A 25082-nucleotide genomic window follows, 5' to 3' on the forward strand; every position below is an offset into this window, starting at 1 on the left:
CTAGGATATGTTAAAGAAGAAAGCACTATTTTAATGTTTGGTTTTTTAAAAAAATAATTAAAATAATTTGCATAGCTAAACTGTTGATCTAAGGCTTCTATGAATGGTGTGGTTATGTTTGACAGACAATGTCCATTAAACAGAGAAAGACACTAGGAAAGCCCCATAACATTTTTTTATTATGTTTTTGTAACACACACGTGCACACACATCCCTCTGTCTCTCTCAGGAAGGGAGGTCCCCATCTTCCAGCACCCCTTTGATAGAGGATGTCAAGACATCCTGCCCTTTCCTAGACCTAGCTGGTCCCAGCAAACACCAGTGACTGCAGCTTCCACGGCCCGAGAGGTCCCCTACAAGCTACCACTGCTCCAAGGTCCCAGCCATGCTGCAGGGACATCCCACACAGGTGTGCACATCTGCCTGGTGACACCCGGATGCGACACAGAGGTTCCCTGGATTTCAAGTCTCCAAGCTAACACGTTCACGCACACAGTCACGCACACCAAGTCCAACTGCGCTTGGGTAGCCCCACCTCTCCCTAGGAGCCCCGGCACCGAGGCGAGCAGCCAGCGCGTTCGCTGTCGGGGCTAGGCACGTCCCCGGCAGGAGCTCTGCCTTCCCAACTCCGCACGCCTCGCAGCCCTCCTCCTCACGGGGAATGAGCACAGGAGGCTTCCACAAGTGCTCCTCCACCTGCCCCAACATGACAAGAGGACTCCATCCTCCCTCTGGCTGCTGCAGAACGCCCCAGAGCAGCTCCTCCCTGCTCTGGCATGATCCCCCGATGGGGCACATCCAGCCAACGCGACACAGGTCAGCTACAGGCAACCTCCGCAGCTGGCCCTGCTTCTAAGACTATGCTTTGGTCAACCGGCTGCTTCTCCCCACACAGACAACCCAACAAGCAACCACTGCATGATGGAGGCCAGAATTTTATTTTTTTTAATATGGAAATTAATTTAAAAGTAGAAAGAAAGAGTCCCCCAAACAATAAATATTATGCCTTCATGAAATAAATTAATGTAGAGGTTCTGTGCAGGGGGAAGTCGCTCCAATCACAGATTCAACAGCAACTGGCACTGGCTCCAGTGTCCCCTCCCAAACTTCTCCACCTGCCTGGCACAGTGGAGAAGCAGCAGCGAGCCCACCTACCCCTGGATCTGGTGGGCCACAGCGGGGTGAGACGTGGCCTTCACACAGCCTGGCAGCGCCACGGAGCCAGGGAAGTCACCAGGATTCCCCTCCAACGGCCACCGAGACGTCTGGGATTGCTCCACTCATCTGGCACACAGAACCACAGGGCCAACCTACCTTGGATAGGACCCTCCAGAAGGGCCTGGGGGAGGACAGGACCTTCCAGAAGGGCCTGGGGGAGCCCCCCGCCAGAGCCCTGCCCTCCTTGCTGCAGCAGGAGCCTGCCTGGAGCCCTCACACTAGTTTCATGTGAATTTGAAGAGGATGACAAATTGTTTGTGGGGTGTTTTGTTTCTTTTTTCTTTTTTTTTTTTCTTTTTTTTTTTTTTTTTTTTTTTTTTACATCAATCCCTCCTCCCCCCCCCCAACATACACGATGTAGAAGCCCCCCCAATTCCTCCCCAGTAAAAATGCTTCGTCCCCAACCTCTGCTGGAGTCGCCCCCCCGGCCCACACCTCCCGGAGTGAGAGAAGTTCACAGATAAGGCAGTTCATGTGAGAGGGAGCTCGGCCCTGCCAGCGGTCAAGCCCATGCCTCCAGGCCTGAGAAGGGCAGGAACTCGCAACACCAAGCCTCCCCCTTCCAGACAAGACAGAGAACAGAGACAGACAGACAGCGTGGGAGGGAGGCACTCCTATGGTTTGCATTGCTGCTTCCCTCCTCCCCTGGCTCTTGCTCCCCAGGCCCTTGCAGGTCCACTCTATCACCCTCCCATCTCCCAGCCCCTAATACAATTAAGATCCTTGACAGCTAAAAAACAACAAAACAAAATGAAAAGAACAAAACAACCCCCACGCCACACCCTTCGCATCCTTCTCCACCCGCTGCTGTGGCCCAGAGGGGAAATCCTGACTCCCAAAAAGGTCCTGCAACTTTTGCCTCCTGGCGGAGCTGAGACCGAGCAGGAGCTGGGCCCATTATTTCCCTGTGATCTCTATAACATCGTCGTCTTTGTCCTCGTCATTAGAGCTGCATCCCACCTCTGGGACCTCCTGGGGTTCAAACTGAGGCACCTGGGACCGAAGGAGGCCCCCGGCCGGGTAGCCCGAGTGAGGGGACATGTAGCCAGGGTAGGCAGATGCCATGCTCCTGGAAAGGCTGCTAGGCAAGACGGGGGCTGGGAAAGGAGCAAACATCCTGGGCTCGGGCAGGAGTGACTGCGTGAAGGGAAGAGAGTAATTGGGCAGCACCCCGGTCAGAGAAGGGTTTAGCATGAATGAGGGGACGCTGGCGGTGGCTGAGGTAGCAGCAGAAGAGCTGGCGGTGCCGGCTGTCAGCAGAGGGTCAGTAGTCACAGGGAACACCAGATGAGGGTCTGGGAGTAAATTGGGCAGCTGGTAATAAGAGGAGCCAGTGCCCATGTACAAGGAGTTTCCTGGTTGGGAGGCAAATGGATGGGTTAGGTTGTGGTTTAAAGAGACAGGAGGCATGGTGAACCCACCAGAGACGGGGTACCCGTGTTCGTACGGCTGCATGGACGATGGCAACTGGCGCTTCTTCTGCTGCCTGCGGGCTTGCTCCTCCGGAGCCGACGGTGAGGTCGACTTGCGCTTGTTGCCCCGTAAGTCCAACACCGAGTGGGCATCGACGTGCTGGCTGGTGGCCGGTAGGGCTGAAGACACAGAGGGAGCCATGCAGTGAATCCCCACATGCTGCTCCGCTCCTCGGGCTGCTAAGCCAGGTGCGTTGTCTGTGCGGGCAGGGTGGCCTTGCACTGCGTTGGTGCTGGGAGAGCTGTGCCGGGACTCCCGGGCAGCCGCTGCCTCCGCATACTGCTGCAGCTCGCTGATGATCTCGGGGCTGTCAGGGGATATGGGCCGAGTGAGCTCCTCCGTGCTGGGGAGCTGTGGTGATGAGGCACTGTGTCTGCCATTGCTTGTGGACTCCAGTGAAGAGCTCTGGGAGCCTGGAAACAAGGAGATGGAGCAGGTGAGAAAGACAACCTTGGAGAAAAACCTGGGGACCAAGAGGCAACAGTGGAAAGGAAGGTGGGGATATCGTGGGGAGATTGTGGGGTCAGCTCTGAACACAGGTGTGATGCAGTGCAGCCAGGGAACACCGCCCCACACAGTCGGGTAAGAAAGCACGTGAGCAAGCCCTGCACAGTGCTCACAAGTCCCCTACCTGAGGCAGCTGTCCGACGGTCTTCATTGCCCTTTGGCTTCCCAGTGGTCCGGATAGCAAAAATCCGCCCATCGCTGGTCCGGATATACGTCCCTGGAACAGAGGCAGAACGACTTCATTCATGGTTTCCAGTCTCAGCTTAGGACCTTGGAAACATGAGCCCACGAGGCTGCCCAGGCAGGAATAGGACAGCAGTGCTGCATAAGGCCAGCCCACAGATCATGCAGAGAGATCAGTGGGGGGCTTCTGCCCCCTTCCTCACTCCTCACTTCCACCCTTTCAGCTTTCCTGGGTTGGAACTCACCCCCTCCCAATGTGCTGCCAGTGGGAAATGTGGAACTTCATGCTTGGGATTAAGTTTGCTCTGGGAGCACCAGGAAGCGTTTGGCTGCCCCAGTACATGCAGTGGGCGTTGTGAGAATGAGACACCCAGCCACAAAGTTCAACAGTTCCTCTCGGAGGCAGGAGCAGCCACAGCTGCAATTGCCCCGAAGCGTCAGCTACAACAGCACACCCAAAGCATGGGCTGCAACAGAGCCACTGCAAAGTCCAGATCTCCTCCCCTTCTTGTTTCTTTTCCTCTCAAGGAACTGATTCATGCTTTTACATCCTTTTCTTTGCTAATTAGCATTGGCTAGGACCCTATCCACAAATCTTACCAAGACAGAAAGACTTACCTTTTGTCCCTCGGATGATGTGGATGCTCTCGCCAGCACTGATTCTTGCCTGTACATCAGTGGATGTGTTTGTACCCGGAATCACAATATCTGGCAGTGGGGGAAGAAATAGAACAGTGTCTGTGAAATTACACACCAGCCACAGTCAGGAGCGGGGCATGCACCACCAAACCCCTTTGCTTGCAGTGCAGTTGTCTCTCCTGTGTGCTGTGCTAGAAGCAAGCCCTGGGTTTATTTCTGAGCAGCATAGACTCCAATAAAGCAAAAGCCACCCTGTTCTGGCACAGCATCTCCCCCATCCCAGCAAGGACAACTGGCGATGGTATGGCAGGCCCTCTCACAGGGAGTTCACTCCCAACAGCCCACCAGGCCCTTGCCCCTTGCACACCTGCAGGGAAAGTCCTCCAGGTACAGGGGAACCACTCAAATGCAGAGAGGCAGTATCAGTGGCTCTGATGCCCATCTGCCCACAGCCCATGTGGGCATTAACAATTCACCCTGCTCCTCAGTTCACCATGGGCATCACAACTCAACTCACTGTGAGCATCAGCAACTCACCTGTGGTGGTGACAATCTTCTGCACAAAGACACCGGCTCGCTGTAGATAGTTGATGGGGAAGTTGACAGCGGGGTTGGAACTTGAGGTTGATCCTGCACTGCCCATGGGGACATGCCGGGGCATCATAGGAATGGGGGTGGATTGAACTGGGCGGACGCTTGCTACCGGCTTGTCCTCACCCTTGAGGGCTGGTCGCCTAGTGACAGAAGAGGGAGGAAAGTGCAGTGCCCACACTGACAGGGCTAACCGACCTCTGCCCCTTCATTTCATGTCTACAGAAGGGGAAGAGGCAGGTACTCACCAGTTCCTCTGGCTAAAGGCAGGGATGCTCGTCAGACTCTGGTCACTGGCTGGGTAATACTGTGCGTAGGACGGCCGGGTGTAGGGGACGGATGCTCGCTTTTCCTCCTCATAGCTCTTCTTGGCTGCTTTCTTCTCTGCCTTGGTCAGCTTGTGCTCCTTCCGGTCGATCAGCAGTGACTCATGCTGAAAAGGCTCCTGCAACCCCACAGCACTGAGGTTTTGACACCAACACGCCACAAGAGGGAACCAACATGCCCCAAATGGCAGCCACCTGGTCCCTGCATCAGCACTGTCTCCATCCCAGGCTGGAGCAGGGAAGAGGGGAGCTGGTATTGGCGAAGCACATGTGGGGCAACGCTGTGGATGTGACCAAGGCTCAGCTTGAAGAGTCACAGAGTCAGCTAAGCCATCACTCACCGTTTCTAAGAGCACACAGCAAAACCCACGAGCCAAAGGCCAAGCTAAGAGCACAAGCACAGACCCTGCCAAGATGTCACACAGTCACCAGAGCCCCATGGCACCCAGCCACAGGCCCGCTCTGCAGCACCACCCTACCAGTGAAACTCTTCACAACACAGGCAAGTGCTGGCTGTCTCAGCTTTAAAACAAAGCCACCCCAGGAAGAGAGCTGGCAGCAAGCTGGGATATGCCACAGCCACCTTCCTGCCCAGCATGAAGTTGAAAAAAGGGGTGCCCTACAACCTGCCCCCAAATCTGTCCAGGACAGATGTGGCTCTAAAAGTGTAGAAGATATTGCAGGGAAGGGCAGGACTCTTCAGGCCCTCGCTAGAGGATTTTTTACCTACTCCCACCAGCACACAGATGTGACCTTCTTGCCACCATGTCCCCATCACACAGCCAGACTCCTCCAGACCTCCTCCTGCCTGTGCAGTGCTGTGCCAGCAAGGAAGCAGGTTGGTCTTACCTTGGTGATGAGGTGAGGATACTTGAGACAGGCTAATTGTAGAACAGACTCCTTCATCTTGCTTGGATTGAGGGAGAGCTGAGCAGGATCAGATTCTTCTTCCACAAAATGCAGCAGGTTCTCCACCTCCCGCCGGGTGAAGTTCAGCACTGGGTTGAGATCATCTACCACCCGATCTGGAAAAGAGAGAAAACAGAGTGAGTGGAGAAGGGAAGAGATGGGTACTGCTGCGTGCTGTCCTTTCTACACTCCTGTCCTAACAGAGCTCCTTCCTTGCAATCTGCATGGCCCTCAGAAGCCTTCTGTAAATGTCAGGGCAGGGAGAAAAATCATCAGCCATGTTCAGAGATGAGCCTGTTTGACCAAGTCAGGCTAACAAATTCCTTGTGCTCCAGACTGCACAGCAATGCAGTGCAAGTCACCGAGCTCCTGGCACGCAGTAACATGAAGCTAGTTATGGATGGTGTCCCATCTCACATCACAGGGCTGAAAACATACAAGCCCTGGGACAGAACTGCAGCCACATCAGCACATGCTCTCCCACAAACCCCACCAAAAAGGCTCAAGTTAATAACCAGGTACTAGAATTTACAGAACTCTGTTGAGTCAAAAGCTCAGAAAAGCAGTCGCAGTCCCTCCCTCACAAAAGCCTGGAAGTTTTCCTTGGACATTCCTTCCTGCACACAGGGCAAATGGGATCACATGGAGAAAACATTTATATCCAGGACTCTCCTGGGAGCCAAGCCAGCTGCCAGGGGACTCCACCTCGAGTGCAAGACAGCATACTGAGCTGATCACACAGGGCTGTTGCCTCTGGAGTTGTGTTTCGAGACAAAGAAGGACACAGGCAGCAGAACTCTTTTTGGGTCACCACAACCCTCAGCTGCATGCTGTATGAGAGCAGCTTGACAGCTGGCACAAGCCAACACAAAAGATACTTTTGGTACAAGGGCAGGTCAGAACTGGAATGAATTAATTATCCTTGGCTCCTAAGTAAGCACTATTACCCAAAGGTATCAATATATATTTTAATGTCACTATTTTCCCTCTCTTGCTGCTGGAGAAATGGAGGTACAGAGCTATTTAATAAGTAATGCCCAGTTTAAGACAAGTAATGCCCAGGCACGGGGGAAAACCGCAGGTCCACCCCCTTAGTCTCCAGTCTCTTGTAGCAGCCAGGACAGCAGCAGGGAAGGTAAATGGCACTGCATTGGACTGGTAGCGCAACCCTCCTGCAGGGTGCTGTCTCTACAAACCCCTACTGCTCTACCATGAATTCTTATAGGATCTCATGTCACTGTCAACTCATAAACATCAAACATAGCCCTAGGACAGTGTCTCTGTCACTTCTTTGGCTATCTGATTTTCAAACTTAAAAAAAGAAGTTATGAAAACCACAGAAAGAGGATTTAAATGAACTAAAAGGAGTGAAAGCCAAGAGTGGAGTGCTGTGTCCATCCATACTTACCCGACATGCCCTGCTTGGAGATCTGACGGTCATAGATCTTCTTCTCAAGGGTGTAATCAGAAACCAGTCTGTAAATGTGGCACGGCTTCTTCTGCCCATAGCGGTACACTCGGCACACAGCCTGGGCGTCATGGCACGGGTTCCAAGAAGCGTCAAACACCACCACTCTGTTTGCTCCAATGAGGTTGACACCCAAACACCCAGCACTGGAAATTAAAGGCAAATTTCAAATTGCTGCCTTGGCCAATTTTCAAAGCTTCTAGAAAGGGAAAGCCATCACGGCCAAGAATCCATGAGGTGTCTATGGGAAGTCCCTCCAGTCATACAGGCAACTTCAAACCCATGTTTGGTTTCCAAGACTGTTATAAGTTGTTGCAGAGGACTAAGGCTAAAATCCTATACCCCTAGGGAATTCAGAAACAGATGACACTATCATCCCATAAAGTCTTGAGAGCATGTTACAAAGGAAGTTAAGAACTGAAAACCCATATGCATACAGAGCATCAGTATGAGTCCTCCACTGTGCCTTTCTGCTCCAGCCAACTTACCGTGTGGACAAAAGGAAGAGCCAAACAGAGGTGTTGCTGGGGTCATTGAACTGGTTAATCAGTCGTTCCCTTTCCGAGGCAGAGGTGCTGCCATCCAGTCCTGAGAAGGAAATTAAGGACATATTTAAAAGCTCAGTATGTTTGGGGGAATCCCATCAAAACCAAACCACTTCCCAAACACTGAGCTTTGGCACTGGTTCCCAACCAATTCTAGCTCTTCCTCAAGCCATGCACTCCAGGACCTCAACGGGACCACTCTGTACCTCTAATTTGCCCAGCCAGGCAGGTGCAATGCTGCCAGCCAGGTTGGGATTTGTTCAACTGAAAGATAAGCAAAATATTACTCAAGCTTGGCAAGGCCAAGACTGGGAGTGCTACAACACACCTAGCCCGTTAAGGCTCCATATTAGGCAAGACAGACAGCAAGCAAGAGCAGGAGGCACAAAGGCCTCGCGTATGCTGGAAGCTTGAGGAACCATGAGAAAGCAAAATTGTGAAAGCCTCTGGCAAAACCCCATAGGCTGGATCTGATCATAGAGGGTACTGGTCTAAAGGAGTGCAGGGGGGTGTCATGTCTCTGTTCCTGAGCAGCAGCTTGCTTTTGGCAGCTCGCTTTTGGCAGCTCTGTAAAATCCGGAACACCATATCCACCACTCCTCTCAGTCCTGGCCTGTAAAGTAGCCACACAAAGCAACAACCCATGCCAGAACAAGATTTAAAGCTGGGGAAGAGGGGAGGAGGAATTCACAGCCCAGAGCTAGTGAAAGCATTCCACAGTGATTCTGGTTTGGGAAGCAAGATCTAGAAAATAGCCAAACAGGAAGCAAAAAGTATCTTTTACAACTTAAAAAAGCACTAGTGTGTAAGTGAGATGTTAAAAGATGTCTAACATCTTCTGAGTAAGATGTCAAAAAGAGGATTTAGAAATCATCAGTTAGTTGCTATCAAACTGACACTGTCTTCCCAAGCAACTAAAGTAAGAACAATCTGAAGGAGACTTCATCAGAAGAATGCTTCAGAACAGCATTTTCACACCCAGGGACAACTACAAGAAGATGGTGGGTGACTTTCAGGAATTAGTCCGTCACAGCGGATCAAACAGTGTCACACCAAATCGAGGAGGATTGGCTGCACTCACTGTAATAGTTGATGTTTCGGACCCAGTTGTGAACTCCTCCATCTGAGCCTGGAGGACTCGGCATTGGTCTCTTTGCCAAAAACTCTTCAATGACGGATAACGTGGACAAGCTCTGGCTGCAAAACCAAGATCTCTGTTCAGGAGAAAGCCCCCACAGCTGCAAAAGTGGAGTATCAGAACTCTTCCCAAACCATAACAGCACTGACGGTTGTCAAACCCTGTTTGTGGCAGCACACCTCTCACTAGTAAACTTGATGGTGGCAGAAGTATAAAATCCATGGAGGAAAACCAGGATCTAATACAACAAAGGAGAAAAGGGGAACTGCCACACCACTGACCCTGTGTAACAACCTCCTAGTACCAGGAGGGGTTCAGCTACTCCAGCATTTAGTGACTGTAGGATCAGCTGTTGATACTTTGCTTACCTGAAGACCAAGATCTTGTCTCCAAGCTTCACACTTTCCTCAATTAGGTGGAACAGTAACACCATCTTGGGTGAGTTCTCCAAGACTCCCGTCTGGTAATTACACAAGATGTCTTTGGCCTACCGAGAAACGGGAGACTATTACAGGTGGAGTTGTTCATTCCCTGTTTAGTTCAACAATCCTGTCTCAAGGTGAGAGAAATAAGTCATTGCAGAGAGGTTATATACATCCAGCCAGGTTGAGGTGACAATGTTACTCCCAACTACTGCTGCTGCTACCTCCCATTCCAGAAGCTCCAAATGACAAACTTCTTGGAGTATGGATGAATGAGCATCCTCTTAACCTCTCATGACTATCTCAAGACCTCTCCTCCAGCCCACTAGATGTATCACCATCTTATCTGGATTAAACTTCACCCTAACACCTTTTTTAGAATAACAAAGTCCACAGTCTTTTTAGTCAGATGAAAACAATAGTATGAGAGTGCTGCCTGCACTCCTGCCTCACAAGAGTCCCAAAACCCCTACCCAGCACCATGCAGACATGCTTATCAAGATGCTTTGTGGTAGACAAAGTGTAAGAGAAATCCCCAACTCTTAAAACAGAAGAGGCTTTTCTTTGCTCTGCTTCAGAAAACTGCCCTAACAAAAAGAGGTACAGTCTTTCAGAGTAAGTATCTAGCCTATGTTTATCATAACTCACCAAATGAAGAGTTTTCCAGCAGTGGTACTCACCCACTCATAAGTAACGACCTGATTCGCTCTCTCCTGAAAAGGGTTGAAGCCAACGCTCTGGAGGAACTTGCTATTGGTAGCTTCTCCAACTGGTGATGCCAATGCATTACTCTCTGTTTTGACTTTAATTCCCTGAGGCTGGCAGCGGGAATTAGTACTTGCTGTGCCAAGGTCATCCACATCCAAATCCTGCTCATTTGCCAGATTCTCCTTTTGCAGAGCTTCATATAACACATCTGGATGATTCCAGATCTGAAGGGGTAAGAAAAGAAAGCGGTTAGGCCTGCGCTGGCCTGCTGCTTGCCAATGATTTTGGACTGAAAGCCCCCACAGCTACTCAAAGGGAAGAACTAATATTTTGATCACCTCTTCACCATTCCCACATGGAACTGTAAGGCACTGCAGAGAAAACCAGTCTGACTGCATTAAGGTAGTGAAAACAGAAGATGTAACTGCCATGACACAAAGTATAAACCATCTTAACCAAGGCTCTCCTGACTTTAAAACTGCCCAATTCTTTCCTTGAGAACAAAACAGAAGGCCACTGTGCACCCCCACACAGCACAAACAGAGGAAGTTGCTTGTTTGCATAGCAGCAGGTAAGTGGTTAAGGTATCAGCCCAGTACTGCTTCAGCTGATGGCTGCAGGTTTCTTGCACAAATCTGAAAAAGAAATTTAACATCCCTGCACCCCAGTTCTGGAAGTGGGGATAACAATTCTGCTGGGCCATTGCAGAGCACTCTGGGGAGAGAAGATGTGCCTGACCAACCACACTTTTACCTCCTGTTTTGACTCATATTCCCACCTTTCCCTTACATATTAGAATATGTCTTTCCATCTCCTGCCAAAACCTACCTTACAACAGACACAGAAAGCTTTGAGTGGGTTCAGTCCCAGCCAGCCACTGTTGCCTGCATCTCGGAACCGATTCATGAACTCCGTATAAAGGGCCCGCTGTATCTTTGACAGACGTACCAAAATGACATGTTCTTCCTTAGATGGGAGCTGAACCTTCAGCACATTGTGGCCTCGCCTGTGGAGGAAATAGAGAGAGATAAATAGAGAGAAGGGAATTTCCAAATCTGATCTCTCTGTGGCTGCCTGTAGGGTAAGATTTTGACTTCTTGCCCGCCTGGCTGCAGGGAGAAAGACCTCTAGTTGCATGCTTCTCTAATGCACGACACTTCCGAGATAGTCTCCCTGCAGCCAAATACCAACTGTAAGCACAGTTACGGAGATCTCAAATGTTACAATCTTCTAGCACAGGTCACAGGGTTAAGAGGGTGATGAAAGTCCTGTTTTCCATGGCAGTTGAAAAATAGAAGACAGACCTAAGGTCTCTTTTTAGCTCTGCAATGACTAATACACACCATCCTAATCACTGGTCCAGCATCTTAGAACCCTCATCTGAGAAACAAAGCTGATTTGTTTCCAGAGTGGTGGAGACACTGTCACTTTCCATAACTGAGGGTTCATGAAACACTTTCAGATCCTTGGGTAGAGGATGTCAAAAAGTGCACATCCAAATTAATTCTTAAGACATCAAGATAAACCTGAGGTCACTCTGGTGAAGTTAGAGGCGTTCTCCATTATCAGAGTCTGTGGTACCAAAGCAAACCAACTTTACTTCTACCCCCCAATGCAAAACAGAGCCATAAGGACCATTTTGCAGTTGACGGATTGAGCAAGACAGAGATTCTGAGAGAAATATGGAGCTGCTAACCTAAGAATCTCCTCGGTGGTCTTCTATGTAAGCCTAAAATCCTCCCACAAAGACAGATAAGGTACCTGTTTAAAACTCAAGCCTAAGAAGCTGGATCGATGGGCCAAGGCCAACTCTATGAGATTCAACAAGGCTCAGTGCTGGGTCCTGCACTTGGGTCATAACAACCCCATGCAGTGCTACAGGCTTGGGGGAGAGTGGCTGGAAAGCTGCCTGGTGGAAAAGGACCTGGGGGTGCTGGTTGACAGACGGCTGAATATGAGCCAGCAGTGTGCCCAGGTGGCCAAGAAGGCCAATAGCATCCTGGCTTGTATCAGAAAGCGTGGCCAGGAGGACTAGGGAAGTGATTGTCCCCCTGTACTTGGCACTGCTGAGGCTGTACCTCAAATACTGTGTTTGGTTTTGGGCCCCTCACTACAAGACAGACATTGAGGTACTGGAGCACATCCAAAGAAGAGCAACGAAGCTGGTGAAAGTTCTAGAGCACAGGTCCTGTGAGGAGCAGCTGAAGGAACTGGGGCTGTTCAGTCTGGAGAAAAGGCTGAGGGGAGACCTTATTGCTCTTCACAACTACCTGAAAGGATGGTGTTCTCTTTTCCCAGGACAAGAGGAAACAGCCTCTAGTTGCGCCAGGGGAGGTTTAGATTGGATATGAGGAAAAATTTCTTCACCAAAAAGGTTGTCAAACATTGGAACAGACTATCCAGGGAGGTGGTTGAGTCACCATCCCTGGAGGTATTTAAAAGATGTGTAGATGTGGCACTTAGGGACATGGTTTAGTGGTAGACTTGGTAGTGTTAGGTTAACGGCTGGACTCGATGATCTTAAGGGTCTTTTCCAACGTAAATGATTCTATGATTCTGTAAGGCAGCAAGATTAGTTCTAAATGATTCTATGATTCTGTAAGGCAGCAAGATTAGTTCTACTGCATAAACTCAGCAAACAAGCAGGTTAATTTGGGATGAAGGAGCTGTTTGCATAGACTACACCGTTAAGAACTCCTTGTGGACTCACCGCTGCACAAAGCCTTCCAACAGGCTATGCAGGACATGACTGCGATACCTCATGAGACGGACATCTTGAGGGGTGCTGTCAATACACTGCCCATTCAGGATAGGGCGCTCAAACATGTTGCTGAATTCCTGCCGTGAGCCTAGAAAGTCAGGTCGGACAAAGTCTACCATGCACCAATACTCAATGAGGTTGTTCTGGAGGGGGTAGCCAGTCAGCACCACCCGCCGGCGGGAGCGGATGTTCTTCAGGGCCTGCGAAGTGCTGGCATGGCAGTTCTTTATCCGGTGTCCCTCATCACAAATAACCACATCTGGCCCAGGGCGAGACAAAGCTTTCTCAATCCCTGAGGACAAGGAACATTAAGTGTTAGTTAGAGATGAATAAGACAAAGTTCTGGTTTTATATGGTCACCAACTTCACAAAAAGAGGGGTAGTTCTGAAAGACAAAAAGCAGTATTCATGGGTGGCAGAGAGCAAGGCTGATTCAGGAAATAAAATGTGACTAGACACTAGCTCCGATTTAGCATAATGTGGTAATGACCAGACATGACTGTCCCTTGATTTCTGCTCAATGACCTGCATTGCATCAAGTTGGGTGTCTTGCATCAGATCAGACTGGCAAATCTCACACAGACAAATCCCCAAGTTCAGTGTACTGAATTCTATGCTTACTTGCAGCTATTGCAAGAAATGAAAGACTCAACCAAAGCTCAACAACCTTCTGTCTCCAAAGACACAATTCTGCCCAGCAAAGTTTGATCATGTCAGGGATGCTAAAAGCAAGTTACAGGTTGTTTCCCTGTGCTGCCAGAGTTGATAGCCAGCTAGACAACAGGATCACGCTCTCTCTCTCTAGGACTGGCCTCACACCTTTCAGAAGCTCTTGCTGCCGGTCTTCCTCATCCAAGTCAATAATGACAGGGCCAGTTTGTTTCTTTGTTTTCTTCTTCCTGCCAGTGGCAAAGGACTTCTTCAGTGAGAGGAGACGGTACATTTCATATCCCATAAGCAGCACACCACCTTCTATGACCCAGTCATTCACCACCTTTGCACGCGCAGCTGTTGTCCTGCAAAACAAACAGACAAACAAACCAACCAACCAACCAAATAAACTGTAAGCTTTCTCTCCAGTTTCTCTTTGAACCACTGGATTGGAGTCTGCTGAGAAAAAAGACCCGTTCCATTAATTAAAGCACTTTTTTGCATCAAACCAGAGAGAGGAATATAATGAAATTGCTTTAGGAAACAATCTGGTACAGAGGAAAAGAAAAAAGCCTTTTAGGTGCCATTGGTAGCAGGCTTGAGAATGACAAATCCTTACAGGAACTGAGCTGTAGAAGTTTGTAATGTACAAAAGCATATCAAACTTGAGAGCATCCTTTTTAAAGAGTTGTTGAGGATACTGCCTCTGCAAAAACCATTTTCAGAATGAGCTGCTAACGTACGTGGTTGTAATCATCTAGTCATTTATCCCTTATTGTTGTCTCTTCCAGTGCTAATGTCCCTCAATTATTCCTGCCCTGCTAGCCTGCTCAGTATTGGTTCAGATCAAGACGTTGTCCTCACTCAATCCTCCCAGAGCACACTAGATCCCAACCAATAGTAAACACATGACTGGAGTAGCATCATCAGATTCAAAGTATGTTCCACCCAGAAGGTGAAGATCTCAACAGATATGCGTATGAACACAGGTGGTGAACTGAGAGTTCCCTAGGATCACTACGCTGTCCTGATCCGTGCAAGAAAAATGACCCAGAAAGAAGCAGAGATCCACGAGCCAAGAATACACTCCACGCCACGCTGTAACTGCGATCACTGATCTCTCCTTTCTGGAGAAGGAGGTTTTGTATAACTTGCCAGAATCCCTCAAGGACAACACAATTCACAAAAAGTCACAGTGTCAGGTAGAGGAATCCCTAAGTGTGTGAAAAATCTCAGGAAAAAAAACCAAGCCATATTTAAAATATGAGAGACGTGGTATAGGGGGCATATGCCTCAGGAATCCCAGGACTCTGACAGGACTAGCAGTGTACCACCAGAAACAAGCCATAGCACTTCTGCTCCTCTCTGCAGAAGTAGCTATGGAAGAACCAAAAGGCCTGTTAGCAGTGTAAGAAAGAAGTACAAGATATAAATATTTAATGAAAGAGACAGTAAATCTCTCACAGGTACCCAAATCCTCCCCTTAAGACAGCATCTGCAACAAATGCAGAGTGGGAAAGATCTGGGAGTCGAGGGCACAGAATTAGCCCATACTAAACAGTCTGCAACAGCAATTCTGAAAACAGTTCCATAAGATGCAGTCCAAGAACTCAAAAGGCTTTTACTGACACCTACTTGTGTTCATCATTCAGGATGTGGACTTTGAAGGTGCGGGGCTGGACCTCTTTGGAGTTATAATCAGCAGGAAGGTTTTCAGGTGCTGGGAGCCACATGTTGAATTCTGCTAGCCAGTTTTGGAGCGTATTCACCTGAAAAAGTTAGCCATGGAAGGATTAAGAACCTAGTTGAGTCACTCAGGATTTTAAGAGCAAAAATGAGAATAGGAAATGACACCCAGCTGTGCCCAGAGAGAAGGAGCAGACCGCAGCAGGCAAACTCAGGGACACAGGGAACGAAAGAGGGAGAAGAGCAGCAAGGGTATGATAGAGCTTGATGTGAGGCAGGACACTAATCAATATTCTCTACCCAAAGAAAGAAGCAGTGCAAGGAAGCCCCTCAGCCAGCCCTTCATGTGACTACTTACAGGTACAATGGCAAGAACAGTCTTTGCCTCCGTGTGCCGAAAAAGTACATCCAAGAAAGAGATGACCTGTATGGTCTTGCCCAGGCCCATGCTATGTGCTAAAATACACCCAAACCCACTGCTGGTTTTAAATCTCTCCAAGGACTCGACCAAGTTGTCATACAGGAATCGGATCCCACCAATCTAGACAGAAAAGTAGATAAGGTATTAGAATGGTGGAGAAAAAAACAAGATCAGTGTGTATTTACAGAGTGGCAAGCACAGTAAGATTGCATAAACCATGAAAATATAAAGGGGATGTTTCAAGTTCACTACAGTACTCTAATCTAGGGAAGGCTCAGGAAGTCAGTATTCTTAGATACTCATGAAACTTCCTGAGAATGTAACAATAAATCAAAATTCATTTGTAGCCAGAGAATTTGAATTGGGGTCAATTAGTTTGTTTATAAGTATAATTTTATTTTTAAAATGTTCATTTAAATATACAAAGGTCTGATGATAACAATAGCTGAAGTAACAGATAGCCCTGGCCTTCCTTTAATTTGTCCTTACCATTTGACTGTCCACAACAGCCACCACCACCACAGCCAGGCTGGTCACAGAGCTCACCAAAGAAGTTCTGCTGAGATTACAAGGCAGGCTTGCCTGAATTGATTGCATTTTCAAGGATAACAAAGCCTACCTGATGAGGTTTTACTGCATGTGCAAGCTGGGGAGCCAGGAAAATGTCCTCCTCGTTTGGTGGATGATTGATGTTGACAATGACTTGCCCCAGAGCATCTGACTTATTTAAGGCATCATTCACATGAGAGCCACTGCTCTCTTCACTGCCATCCTCCTCCCCTTCATTGCCAGAGTCACTGCTGTCCACAATTTGGAGGGCATCATCCTCTCCTGAACTCAGCTCAATCACTTCTGTAAAGTAATCAAAACAGGAGAGAATAAGGGCAAAAGTTAACTTCACATCAAGGTTTATTATGCATTTAAAAAAAAAAAAAAAAACAACCAAAAAAACAGTATCAGGAAAACAAGGCTACCACCTTTTGCAATTCCACACTGGCCTAATGACCTATTCTGAACAAGCAGGCACAATCCAGGCACACATCAGGCCCCCCAGAGCAGCTTATAAAAGCATGAGTTTCCCTGAGTTTCCCCATGTTTCAGAGAACACTAATTTGGGCTTCCAAACAGAACATGAGACAGTTTCTGTGTTTTACGTTCTCCTCCCTATGTCCTCTTAATTCCCAAACCCAGATATGTATTTTAACTGTTGATACAATGTCTAAGGACCACCAAGGAAATCAGGCTGAAGTACTCAACTGGAGTGGTATAAAGGAGTCAGGTTAGATCCATTTGGGACAAGGGACACAAAAACCACTTTCAGTTGCAGATCAGAATACTTAGATGCTCATTTTATACACAGCAGATGACACCACATCTCATGTAAGCATTCTTCAGCAGAGCACCAAGCAAAATTAAGTGCGTTTATAAAGCAGAAATAAACACAAGTTCTCAAAAGTGCCTGATAGGCCATTTTTTAAATGTCAGTTTAGGAGTCAAAGGCCAGAAGTGGCCATATATTTGGAAACCAATAGGCTTACAAAAATCTGAAGTGATTCACTACTGGAGCATCTGACTAGATGAAAACAGGAGACTTGTGGCTAAATAAACAGCATATTGTGAGAAGACCAGGCTGAAGCAATTGGTCACTTACCATCTTTAATGCTATTTTTTCCTTTAGCATCATCTTCACTGCCACTGCTGGTACTATCTAGGCAAATCACTTCCTCAGCCAGGACCTGAGGGGGGAGCTGAGTAGCCTCTGCTGTTCTGAAAACGATGTCCTCTACAAACATAAATTACAAACAATAAGTAATTCATAATAATGGGGAAGGAGACAAAACTGTTCGGAAACCAGACAGTATTTCCTTCCACTTTTGCTCCAATAACTTAGGTCTGGAATTTTCCATAACACACTCTCACTGTCTACAATACTGCTATGACTCAGCTTCCTGGGTCACAATCTCCTCCTTTCTCAATATGCCGAAACAATAGCCCATTGCACCCTCTGTATTGCATGTGCTGGCTGGGGCACACTGACCATGCAACATGCTGAAGTCCCTTTTTTAATTTATTCTTTTTTTTTGGAGGGGGGTCTCGGAAGTAAAAGCTGGTTTTCAACCAGCAGAGAAAGTACCAACTGCTAAAGGGATGATAACTGCCCTTTGTCAGTAGGGACACTGTAATAATTACATCCCACATACCATAAACAACTTTTGCTGATCAAGACCATTTGTTTGTATGTTTAAGTACTGCCATGGGGGGGGAGAGAGGATAGCTAACAGGGCCAAATAAGCACCACTGCAATGACTCAGCAAGCAATGATGTTCTTCTGGGGCTGCAACCTACTCTGCAACAAGTGTTTTAAATAGCTCTTATTCCTTTCCCTCTATGCAAAAATGTTTTGAACACTTGCACTTAAGGGAGAATATATATTTTCTCAAGAGGTAAAGTCAACTCAAGAACTCCTTGCCCCGACACAACTTCCAACTGTACTTCTCTGCCCTTTACACCAGTCTGAGAGGCTGTGCCATAAACTAGATCACTGAAATGATCAGGTTAGAATGCAAGATGACATATTCACTGGAAGACAAGGGTGATGCTTAACCATTTATACTGCCTGCTATTTCACTGCTTGCTGAAACATGCAAGACAGGACAAGGTTACATCATGAACATATGTGCACCCAGTCTGTTGTTCCACTATCCTTATTACCAGACCCATGCATTACTAGATCATTCACAGTAGAAATATGATCTGGACAAAGGACACAGTATTTCTGTCAAGTCTGTTGGTTTAAGCTTCCATACCAGTTGGAAAGACAAGAGAGACCTGTTCCAGCATCCCGCTTACACACAATTGACTTGTCAAAATATCTTCCACAAAAGTTACTTGCCACCTTTCACCATGCAGCCACAGCATCTTGATTCAGAACTAGCTCAGAAGTGGAACTGACTACACTGAACCGACAAGTGGTTTGGAACAGCCGTTTCAAGAGTTTACACTTGAAAGTCCAAGTGCAGCATAGAATCATAGAATAGTTTGGGTTGGAAGGGACCTTTAAAGGTTATCCAGTCCAACCCCCCTGCCATAAGCAGTGACATCTTCAACTAGATCAGGTTGCTGAAAGCCCCATCCAACCTGACCTTGAATGTTTTCAGGGATGGGGCATCTACAACCTCTCCAGGCAACCTGTTCCATTGTTTCACCACCCTCATTGTAAAAAATTTCTTCCTTGTGTCCAGTCTGAATCTACCCTCTCTTAGTTTAAAACCATTACCCCTTGTCCTATCACGGACAAGCATAGCACTACATTCTTCTTCATTCAGCTTCTATCCTTAAAAAAATCTTGCTTCAGGTGGCATCTCCTGCTGCTTACCAGGAAGAAACTCTAGGGGTACAGTTGGTATAGTGGCTGGATAATCCTTCCGCTGCTGCTCTAGCCGTTTCCTTCTCTCCAACTCTTCCTGCTGGGCTGCTTTTGTCACGGCTTCCAGTTGGTCCTCACGCAACAGCTTTCTGAACACAGGAGCAGAGAAGCATGATTTGGTTACACTCAAACAATTTCTTCCAAAAACTTGAATGGCTGTACACCTGGCTCAAAAGATGACTGACAAGCTCCAGGTAGTCTGTCAGCTACACTGACTAGGAACATCATCGCCAAAAGCTATAGACAAATTCTACAGCTATTTCAAGACTGTGTTTCCCAACTACAGGTAACACTACTATTAGTCAAGGAAAAGACAAAGGTTTGACAGAAGCAAAATAATGAAAGGAGGAAAAATGTGAGTGGGTAAGTATATACTTAAACTAGGTTATCATAGACTAGTTCTTCTATCTGAAAGGATGTTATTTATTACTATGCAGTTTATAAACAGAAATGCACAAAGTCATGCGAAGAAGACATATGGGAAGAAAAGGCATCAATTCGCCCACAGAAAGTCATCACCCTGATTCTCCTCTGACATAGCATTTTCAGGAACTAGAACCTCTAATGGCTTTAGCAATTGTTTCAAAGGATGCTCTCAAAGCACCTTACCTGTATGGGTAATTTTCATTACTTCCAAAAGTTGCTTTCCCCCCTCTTCAGTTTCACATGTGCAGCCCTGGAAATGAATGCTCTTTTGCCAGAGGAGAGGTACAGTACAAGCAGTGGTAAACTTTAGCTCCCTCAAACTAGCCTTTAAATCCACCCAACTCCACACTGCAGGGACATCTCCTCCATCCTAATGAGGTCTCAGTTTCCAAGGCCTACTCAATGCTCATTCCTTCAGCTTTAAGTAAATCAATCTGCATAAGCTTAAATAGGAACCAAGGACCACCAGCATGTTACACACAGGGCAAAAGAGCCACTTGCTGCCACAGGAGTTCCTGCTCCATTATGACTCCTCTGAGCATTTTAGATGCCCTTGAACAAAATTTCACAGTGAATTACCACGTCATAACTTGCCCCAGAATATATGTGCTGACTTACACAATCAAGCAATACTGCTTTATAAAATTCAGGTGAAATTGATTTCCAACGTTTCAGTCACCAGTCACAGCATCAGCATTCCTGCCAACAAGTACCCAGGATAGTAGAGGGAAGGACTATATTTTAGGCTGTTTGCAACAGGATCCTCATCAGCAGATATCTGAAACTGGATGTTTACTTAATGGTGGCACTGTTTTTCAATTACATTTCTTAAAAGCCAGCAGCAAATACATAATTTTTTCAAGATATTCCATAACCAAATATTCACTCTTCTGAAATACCAAACAAGTCTGCACCCACATGCAGCACTCCAGTCTGAGATCATACTACTCCCACTGGTGAAATCCTAGGGTTTTGGAAATGAAAAGCCATCTGGTTTGCCAGCAGTGGCAAAATGTAGCTCAAAAGCAAAGTCCAGAGATTCCATTTTTACCCAAAGGCTATACAGGACCCTAGCTTCTTCTGTCCTGTAAGCTGCTGCTTACCTTATGTTCCTCCGCATGTGAGACGGTTTCTGAGCCCTCTTCTTTTTGGTGTCCTCAGAGGCCAGGCTCTTGTGCTGGTTCTGCAAAAGTCGCTCTGCCCGCTCACTCTGAGATGAGGTAGTTGAAGTAGAGCGCTGCCATTCTCCATCCTCTGCATGTTCAACATGGTCACCGCTGAACACAGCTTCCTGGGGTTGGTCTGAAAAGACAAGGAGGTAATGACATGAGAACAATTCTGCCAGGCTGGCAGCTGGCTTTTACATGAGCATTCATCAGGATTTGAGCTGAATGGGAACCAACAATCCCTGTTCTCACGCGTTTGCAAGCATGTTTCTCTGAGGGTCAAAACTGGGGTCCTTTCTGACAGCCACTCAAAGAGTATTAAAAAGTTTTACAGTGAAGGGTCTGTTCCCAGTGAAAGCCAAGACTAACACCACTCAACACAGCCCAAAAGTATCCTGACAAGAAAACAAGGCAAAATTATTTCAGTCCATGTAGAGCACTTGCTGCCCCTAAGGGCCTGTTTTCCTACAGGGGCCCGATGAGCTCTGATTAAAACAAGGAACTCAAATCTCTTTTTCTTTGTTTCACAGCATTCAAGTAGGGCAGAAATTTCCATTTCTACGACACCTCTGTAACCACCTTCCAAGTTAACAGAACATACCATGTGAGAGGTTATCTGGTTCAAGCACTGGGCCATGGCTTAGCAGGCAGCTCAGTGGTTTTATCACCAGGCTCCACTCTCACCATTTAAATGGTACGTGGCAATATTCTTTCTATATTATAAATCACACGCATTCCTTTTTCTCTGCATTCTCCTATTTTCAGACTTCCATTAGTGGCTGATTTCAGTCTTAAAGCATTATGTGAAATGACACCTTGTTCTATGTGACATTTCGCTCTTCAACAGGCTGCCAGTGACCAAGCTAATGGTTGCAGAGCACAGAAAGGAAATGTTTCTGTTCAAAAGCTTCCCTAGAAGTAAACTGTTTCTGACAAGCCTTGTAATAGCTTCTTTGAAGCATCTTGTCCCCTTGTGTCAGTCAAAGAGATACCCTGAACCTCATCTCATAATCAGCTTTCTTGCTTATACTGTGTATCTGAGCTAATGACTGAACTGAAGTGACACTTGGACAGAACTTTGAAGGAAAGAAGACATCAGCGCAGAAGAATGTGGCAGATGAAGTAACACAGAACCAACAAGCATCACATTGTGACTCCATGGGACCTGAAAACAAAGAGCATCCCTTCTCAAAAAGCTGGGAGCTTAAATGAAGGATGCTTCAGTACAGCACGTTGCATGTATAGGCACCTCTACAGCTGCCACGTTAATATGCCTATTAAATTAACCTTACCACCAGCATCACATCTTAAATTCAAGATGACAAGAACTAGATTCACACTAAAGCACCAACTTTGCAAGCTTCCTCTCCAGACATCCCATCAGACCTGCCCCAGCATTTGCTCAAAGTCTATGTCAGAATCCATTCAGGACTTCAGGGCTCACCCCACCATGGACCAATACCAGCAGCAGCCCAAACACTTCAGTGAACATCAGTGCCAGCCAGTCCTACACGTACTGGAAAAACAGGTATCCACAACTTACGGGATGAAATGGATCTCATGATGAATGCAAGAAAGAGTTATGTTGCATGTAAAGATAAAAGGAAAGGGTTTCGCTGCTACAATCATGGTAGTTATCCTACCACAGCCAAGGTCCTGGTGCCCCGTCCTCCCACCACGCCTCCTTAAACTTACAAGCACAGATATCATGCATCACATTCACTTGCAGACAGAGAACTGTGCTGGGAATAAACCCAGTTTCCCAGGCTTCCCAGACAACAGCTCTGCTATTTGAGCTACAGACACATTTTAGTCACATCACCTGCAGTTCTTCAGCACTGTTTCCTTCCCCCCACCCCTCTCGACTCCTGGTTATATAACTAGATCAAAAGATTGGATGAAATAGGGCAAAGGGAAGCGGGGAGGCTGCACACGTGATCACATGCTCCGGGATGAGTCATTAAAGCAGTGACTATCCCGGAGACCAAACAGTGCCATGGTTACACTGCTGCCATCTCACCCCGGGCCCAGGGGACCTTGACAAGGCACCAGAGAGCACAAAGTCAAGCTTGTTTGGAAGAGGAAGCACTTCTCTCCCCACACCCCAGCAATTACCCGCATCACCTCCTTTGGCAGCGACTCTGCCACCCGCACTGTGCTGGGAAAGGGTGCCTTCAGGACGAGGGTGATGCTAACAAAATCCAAAGGCTCAGCAGTCCCAAGTTGAGGCCATTAAGTGTCTCCTCTATATGTTTTCGTATTCGTTGTGCTATCCCTATGTAGACTCATTCCACCTCTGCATTTTACCTTTTCTTTCTTAATCGTATGTAATACAAGCCCTGGTGAAACCTACACACAGCTGGATCAGACAGGCTTTTTTTACAATATAATTCTCAACTGACCAGGAGCCTGAAGCCCAAAATCTGGTGATAAATTTGGTCCTGCACTGAGTACAGGCCCTCATCCGTGACAGCCATGTCTGCTCAGGCTGGTGTTTGTCCTGCCAATACAAGTTCTGAGGTGAGGAACACAATCTGTGCCTCAGCCCACATTCCTGACACATACGCATCTAGACACTGAGATCTCTTCCACACTAGCGACAGTACCAAACATCACACTGATTCAGCTGCAGTGGCATTCAGAGGACAGCCGGCTTCCCGAGGCTGGTCCTGCCCTTGCCACTACAATGAATAAAGCTGCTTTTCACAAAGCTTAACTAACACAATGATAAAATCACAAGTCTAACCATGCAACAGCTCCCACCACACCTGTGACATGAGCTGCCAGTTATTAGCAGGAATTGTTTTGTTGCTGTTTTGTATTAAACTCCTGATTGTGGAGACAGCCTAAATCTTACCGCATATGAAAAGCGAGGCTCCCCACTGCAGCCATGTGGCTGCGCTCCAGCATGGTGAGCTCCAAGCTGTGCAACTGGGACCCACACTGGGACAGAAACACATTGAGAAACAATAACTACACACACAAAAACCCATTTTGTACAAGAACAGGTTTAGTCTTTGAGTTGGAAGGACTGTGGGAACGGCCTTGTTGAACAGGTCCCATCAGGTGATCAATGGAATAATTCCTGCCCCAATTTTGCCAAGCCTACATCTACAACAGAAATGCAATTATGGTTTTGTAACAGGAGCTCAACATGCTACTCTGACATGGCTATACAAGTAGCTTTTTACACAATACAAAAATTCATCAGCCATATTTGCATGTTGATAACTGCCTGATCATGCTTAAGCTGTTAGCGCACTCTAGGAAGACCTGGGTAGTTAATCCACGTTGCTTCAATGAGAAAAGCATTGCCACCAGCCCACAGGTAACAACCCAGCACAGCCCTGCACAGCGCGATCAGCCACATATGCCCAAGCGCAGCTGGGCGAAAGAGCAGGCCCAGGTCTGCTCAGCAAAAGACAGCCATGGGTCAGCTGTGGTCGCCAACGAAGATGTAAACCCATCCCATGCTTACACACCGTGGGCACTGAGAATAAGCTGGAACACCAACTACTGGATTCGCACCAGCTCTGCTGCATGTTTTGCACTGTGCTCACCAGAAGAGGCACCAGCTCTACAAAGAGGGTTTCCTGAGGGTAGTGGTGATAGCATCAATGCAGCCAGTGAGCCTGTCAAGCAGCTGCTCCTTCAGGTGGGTTACAGCTCTCTGAGAGGTCCCCAGGCAGTTCCCACTGGTGCTTGGTTACAGACACCTGCACACACCCAGGCACTGTGTCCTGCAAGGCACCCGGAATGCCAAGAGGGGCACGACTATCCTTTCTCATGCACTTTAGAGGTTTAAATGTGCCTGCACCGTCAAGACCCAATAGACCTGATTACAACACGGCTCTGGTTTGTGCTGCAGACCAGGGGTTGCCAGTCGTCTTTGCTCAGTAAGCAGCAGCAATCACCGCCCCCAGCTGTACATCCAAGCAGGGGGAAGTGTTTGGCTTCTCACCCAACACTTGCGTATTACAGTTTAGAAGTCTCCGGAATGAAAAAGAGTTGTGACTGTTCTGTATAACTCTGCTTCAGATGCTCCCTATGTGGTGTGACTGTCAGAGCCGCCCCTAAACACTGCACACAGGTATGACTCATGATGCATAACATAGCAAAAGTTTTGTCCCACAGTTGGGCACTTCCTATTGCACCCAAGCTTACTAAACTCACCTCATCACTTCCTTCTTGCAGAATACTCTCCAACTTTCCTTAAAATAGCATGGGATACAGCCTGGAGAATATTCTCTAGCATCTTTGATTTAGCAGTGACTTGCTCTCGACACATACAGCCCGCTCTACAAAGAGGTTCAGGTTGCTATGAAATGTCGTGAAGCAGCAGGTACATTTTTTTGAGGTGTGAGATTTCTGTAACTAACGCAGTCTTCTCCTGACATCGAGGTGTGTGAGAAACAGT

The 25082-nt window shown here is 47.5% G+C and overlaps 1 protein-coding gene across 4 annotated transcripts in view; it reads right to left on the reverse strand.

Annotated features, from left to right (window-relative positions):
- Nucleotides 1–25082, reverse strand: part of RAD54L2 (RAD54 like 2) — a 72159-nt gene that overhangs the window by 2685 nt on the left and 44392 nt on the right. For 3 of the 4 annotated variants that reach the window (XM_030043867.2, XM_030043868.2, XM_030043870.2), the window contains 20 exons: nucleotides 20603–20801; nucleotides 19023–19162; nucleotides 17298–17429; nucleotides 16266–16498; nucleotides 15584–15766; nucleotides 15175–15308; nucleotides 13708–13904; nucleotides 12838–13180; nucleotides 10956–11133; nucleotides 10100–10351; nucleotides 9366–9484; nucleotides 8941–9056; nucleotides 7803–7902; nucleotides 7255–7460; nucleotides 5787–5962; nucleotides 4860–5056; nucleotides 4558–4754; nucleotides 4000–4089; nucleotides 3323–3415; nucleotides 7–3104 (listed from right to left, as the gene is read on the reverse strand). In XM_030043867.2, the coding sequence (XP_029899727.1) occupies nucleotides 2116–3104; nucleotides 3323–3415; nucleotides 4000–4089; nucleotides 4558–4754; nucleotides 4860–5056; nucleotides 5787–5962; nucleotides 7255–7460; nucleotides 7803–7902; nucleotides 8941–9056; nucleotides 9366–9484; nucleotides 10100–10351; nucleotides 10956–11133; nucleotides 12838–13180; nucleotides 13708–13904; nucleotides 15175–15308; nucleotides 15584–15766; nucleotides 16266–16498; nucleotides 17298–17429; nucleotides 19023–19162; nucleotides 20603–20801 (4274 nt within the window). In that variant the 3' untranslated portion in view covers nucleotides 7–2115. Of the gene's footprint in view, nucleotides 1–6; nucleotides 3105–3322; nucleotides 3416–3999; nucleotides 4090–4557; nucleotides 4755–4859; nucleotides 5057–5786; nucleotides 5963–7254; nucleotides 7461–7802; nucleotides 7903–8940; nucleotides 9057–9365; nucleotides 9485–10099; nucleotides 10352–10955; nucleotides 11134–12837; nucleotides 13181–13707; nucleotides 13905–15174; nucleotides 15309–15583; nucleotides 15767–16265; nucleotides 16499–17297; nucleotides 17430–19022; nucleotides 19163–20602; nucleotides 20802–25082 lie in introns of those variants that run through there. The other variant, XM_030043871.2, reaches the window with a different exon arrangement.

This window comes from Aquila chrysaetos, chromosome 20, assembly GCF_900496995.4.
Source record: "Aquila chrysaetos chrysaetos chromosome 20, bAquChr1.4, whole genome shotgun sequence".
Taxonomy (NCBI): Eukaryota; Metazoa; Chordata; class Aves; order Accipitriformes; family Accipitridae; genus Aquila; species Aquila chrysaetos.